We start from the raw sequence: 3,621 nt of genomic DNA, 5'->3' as shown, positions 1-3,621 counted from the left end.
AAATAAAAAAAGACTAATGTATAAGTTGTGAAACCTTAAACCAATACAACAAACATGACATTAATACTTGAAATTTACATAACTTAAAATTGGAAAGAACCAGGAGTGGTATCATCGCTCGGGGTATAACGGTTTACGGGCCTTCGTTGACAAGGTGGACGTTCAGGTGTATTGTACACATCTGATGGATTGGCAACTAGGTCGATCGTGGCCTGAGGCGGGGTGGAGTACATATTATTACCAAACATATCAAATGATGTCGGTGGTTGCTCTAGGTGAAATAGACTCGAAACAAACACGTTGGCAGTTAAACTTTGAAAAATATTATCCACACTTATGAGTCGTTAAATGTTAAGCATAATTTTGTTTTTACCTATTTATAAGTGGCCACGAATATGGTTGGTGCCTAACAGCAGCTAGAAACGGCATCCTGTATAGAGCCCAAGACTGCAGTAGACCCAGACAACCAGCCATATTTCTAACCTCATGTTTTGTTGCTCGACAAAGCTCATGGTATAATGCAGCCAACACTGCAGATCCCCAGCTGTAACTACCGGCACGAGAAAAATCCTCCGATAGAGGCAAGTACTTTAAGTGGACTTTATTAGACGTGTTGTTCAGCATAAGTACCCCCCCAATCAGCTGTATAATATAGGCACGAGCAGCATACATCACCTCCTGCTCAGTGGCAGTGCTCCATAACTGCTTAAAATTTGCTCTCAACCATGTCAATGTCAAGCATGTGAAATTTTGTTCCCCATCACTAGGGGACCGTCCAAGCAGTCTGTGGCATACTACAGAAGGTTCCAACACTTTGCTTCGTTCCGTGACCACAGCACCGTCAACTCGTAACCTAAGTTGCGTAGCGACGTCTTCTAATGTGATAGTGCACTCTCCGCACGGCATAATGAAGGTGTGGGTCTCCATACACCACCGCTCAACCAAGGCGGATAGTAAGTTCGGCCTCAAGTCAAACCTCCGGATCAATGCGACGTCCCTAAATCCGGCCAACCGTAAGTATGGCATGATCCGCTCGTCCGGATCGTACTTGGGAAAATGACACTGCAACCTCAAAACCCGATAACCATCCTGAATGGTAAATTTTTTAAAAAAATACGATAAATCCATTATCTATATAATTTAATCATAAAAAAATATATGCAATCGTAAATTTGAAAGGTTGAGAAAACAAAAACATCACACTTATACTATACCAGGAATATAAACTGGGGACTAGTAAAATTACAAGAAAAGAGAAATTCATTGAGCAGCAATTCAAACTCCACGAGTGTAAAAAATAAGTCCAAACCAGAAAGCAACCGAAGAAAAGATGATTGGTTCAAGCAAGTTCAATTTGACACCAATGGCTACAATACGTATATATTTCTAATTTTAAAATTTTATGATATCTTATTCAAATTTTAAAGTGAGTAATAGCAAAAAATTGTTTTTCAAGGAATACTAATATTTTTTAGATGATAAATTTTAAAAACATAAAGTAATTTTTAAACAAATACTTATGTTTTCTAGTTATTTATAAATTAACTAGTAAATAATCAAATATATTCACTTTTATTATTATTGTTTTAATAATATATGTATTAAAATTAAAAGAATTTTTTTCATAAATTGAGCTCGTTAAGTAATAGTTTTCCGTATTAATCCCTAGATACCGTCTAATAAATTAAGTATGAAATTAGTAAAAATAGAGTAAAGTTTTAAGTAAGTCGATTTTAAGGGTAGTTATTTAAAAAAATGAAAATATCCTAATTTATTTTTATAATATATCTATTCTATTATAATTTGTGTGATTAAATTTGATGTTTGGAGATGAGTAATACTAACTTTTTTTTTTTAAGTATACAAATACAATTACAAATAATGTATGTTGTAGGCCAATTTTAACCCATTTACATCAAAACCTAATTTAACCTTACCTAACCCATCAAAATTAAACCTAAAACCCAAAATCTTAACTACCCAAAGCCCAATTTACATCAAAACCCCAATGGCCCAAAGCCCAAATCAAAATAAAAAAACCCTAGCTCACAACCTAAACTTTTCTCAACTAAATCCTAGCCTTTGCCGCCACCAACTCCACTAGCCACACTTGCTCCACTACCTACTCTACTAACCACGCTTGCTCCACCACCACTTGTACCTACAAATGAAGACATAAACAATAAAAAATATTTTGTAAATGGCTATATAAGCCTTCTCATATTTTGTATTTAGGGGAAGAAGAAGTTTTGGGGGAGAAAGTTATTGTAAAGGATTTTTGAGAGATTTTTTTAGAGTAATCAAGGAGAAGAGTTATTGTAAAGGCTAGTTTTTGGAGAGGCTAGTTTTTTTTTTTTGGAGATTAATCAAAGATCAAAGCAAAAGAGGTTTCTTTGTCTATTCTCATTTTAAGTTCTTTGTTTGCTTATTGTTTTCCTTTCAGTTTTATTTTGTTTTTTTTATACGAAAGTAAAAATAAAAGGAGGAAGCTTTCTCATTTTTATCGAAAAAGTTTTTTTTAGGTCCGGCTGCCATGTACGGTGGCACCGACGGTGGCCGGCGGCGGTCCGGTGACCGGACGGTGGCCGGCCTTGTGGCCGGAAATCACCCACTCTCTCCCTCTCTTTTTTTTGTTATTATTATATTTCTTAATATTATATTATATATATATTCTTTTAATAAATTAGGTATATTCTAAATTCTATATTACGTATATATATATTATACTGTTTTATGTATATATCTTTAATACTATATTATTTATATTTTTTTTCCTACATGTTATCTTATGTATATATTTTAATTATATTATGTATGAATTTTTTACACTATATTATGTACATATTTTTAATATTATCACGTATTTATTTTTATATATGTACATATTTATGTAGTATTATTAATAGTATTATTTTTAAACATCATTATTATTTCTAATATATATATTATGTACACTTTTTTATTTCTATTTTATTTTTTTATTTGTAAATATTAATTATTATTCTAATATTTTGATATTTTAATATTTAATATTTTATATACTTTATTATTACATCACTATTCGCATTTTTTACAATAATATTCTTAGATTTTTTTACTATCATTTTAGAAACTTTTTACATTTTAAATTTTAAGAATAAGGCAATGTACCGATTTTAACATTAAGTCATTGATTTCATCGCTATGTTGGGTGAAGTTAGTCAGCTCATGTTAAAAACGGGATATCCTTCTAAAAAACTAAAATTTACAACTTTTCATTTTCTTCAATCGGATCACACTTAAATGTCAAATTGAATTCGTATTTTTGAAAATCAAGACAACATGTGCTTAATAAGATACCAATTTTGGGCGTCACGAGGGTGCTAATACCTTCCTCGCTCGTAACCGACTCCCGAATCCAATGTTACTCTGGCTTTTGACGTAGACCTAAATTCGGCCTTCATTTTTGTGCAAGAATAAGTTTTCTTTTCTAAAAAAGGATGATTTATTAAGTGTTCGGTCACACCTAGAAAAAAAGATCGGTGGCGACTTTTTTTTAATAAAATCGAAATTCGGTTTTTAAATTTTCAAATAATCGCCTTAATTAGCGACCGAAAGCGAAATTTTTTTTTACGTCGCTAC

The 3,621-nt window shown here is 32.1% G+C and overlaps 1 protein-coding gene across 1 annotated transcript; it reads right to left on the bottom strand.

Annotated features, from left to right (window-relative positions):
* Positions 1-369: 369 nt before the first annotated feature.
* On the bottom strand, positions 370-1,128 carry LOC107887536 (protein MAINTENANCE OF MERISTEMS-like). Its single transcript, XM_016811794.2, has one exon. The coding sequence runs from the start codon at positions 1,126-1,128 to the stop codon at positions 370-372; it is 759 nt and encodes a 252-aa protein (XP_016667283.2).
* Positions 1,129-3,621: the final 2,493 nt, after the last annotated feature.

The sequence above is a fragment of the Gossypium hirsutum genome, chromosome A03 (assembly GCF_007990345.1).
Source record: "Gossypium hirsutum isolate 1008001.06 chromosome A03, Gossypium_hirsutum_v2.1, whole genome shotgun sequence".
NCBI classification, from domain to species: Eukaryota; Viridiplantae; Streptophyta; class Magnoliopsida; order Malvales; family Malvaceae; genus Gossypium; species Gossypium hirsutum.
Note: the sequence above shows the minus strand (reverse complement) of the source record. Positions and strands in the feature narration are given on the sequence as shown.